The sequence below is a fragment of the Fulmarus glacialis genome, unplaced genomic scaffold, assembly GCF_000690835.1.
Source record: "Fulmarus glacialis isolate BGI_N327 unplaced genomic scaffold, ASM69083v1 scaffold20797, whole genome shotgun sequence".
In the NCBI taxonomy this organism is placed as follows: Eukaryota; Metazoa; Chordata; class Aves; order Procellariiformes; family Procellariidae; genus Fulmarus; species Fulmarus glacialis.
This window is the reverse complement of record NW_009221512.1, coordinates 1-364: the sequence shown is the minus strand read 5'-3', so window position 1 is coordinate 364 and position 364 is coordinate 1. Positions and strand designations below refer to the sequence as shown.

General features: G+C 66.8%; 1 protein-coding gene across 1 annotated transcript in view; it reads left to right on the top strand.

Annotated features, from left to right (window-relative positions):
- LOC104079199 (E3 ubiquitin-protein ligase TRIM63-like) overlaps positions 1-226 on the top strand; it is a gene marked incomplete at both ends in the record, with an annotated part of 577 nt that extends 351 nt beyond the window's left edge. Inside the window, one exon of the mRNA XM_009581145.1 lies at positions 131-226. Coding sequence (XP_009579440.1) covers positions 131-226 — 96 coding nt within the window. The remainder of the gene's footprint in view (positions 1-130) is intronic.
- Between the last annotated feature and the right edge of the window lie 138 nt (positions 227-364).

Sequence of the window (364 nt, the reverse complement as noted above, 5' to 3'; positions counted from 1 at the left end):
GGGGGGGACGTGGGGGGAGCGGAGCTGGGGCCGGGCAATGCCCAGCCCATGCCCACGTCAGGATGGGAGATGTCCCCGTCCCCGTCCCCGCTGGGGTTCAAGCTGTTTCCGTCCGTCCGTCCCTGCCCAGACTGAGCTGAACAACTGCATCTCCATGCTGGTGGCGGGGAACGACCGGATCCAGACGATCATCTCCCAGCTGGAGGACTCGTGCCGGAGCACCGAGGTGAGGATGAGGGAGAAGGAGCCCTCCAAAACCCCGGGGGTGAAACCTCACCCAGGGGGCATTTGGGATGGCCAGGAGGGAGCTGGAGCCCCAGGAGCAGGGAATTCCCTGGGATGCTGCCGGTGCTGAGGGACACCC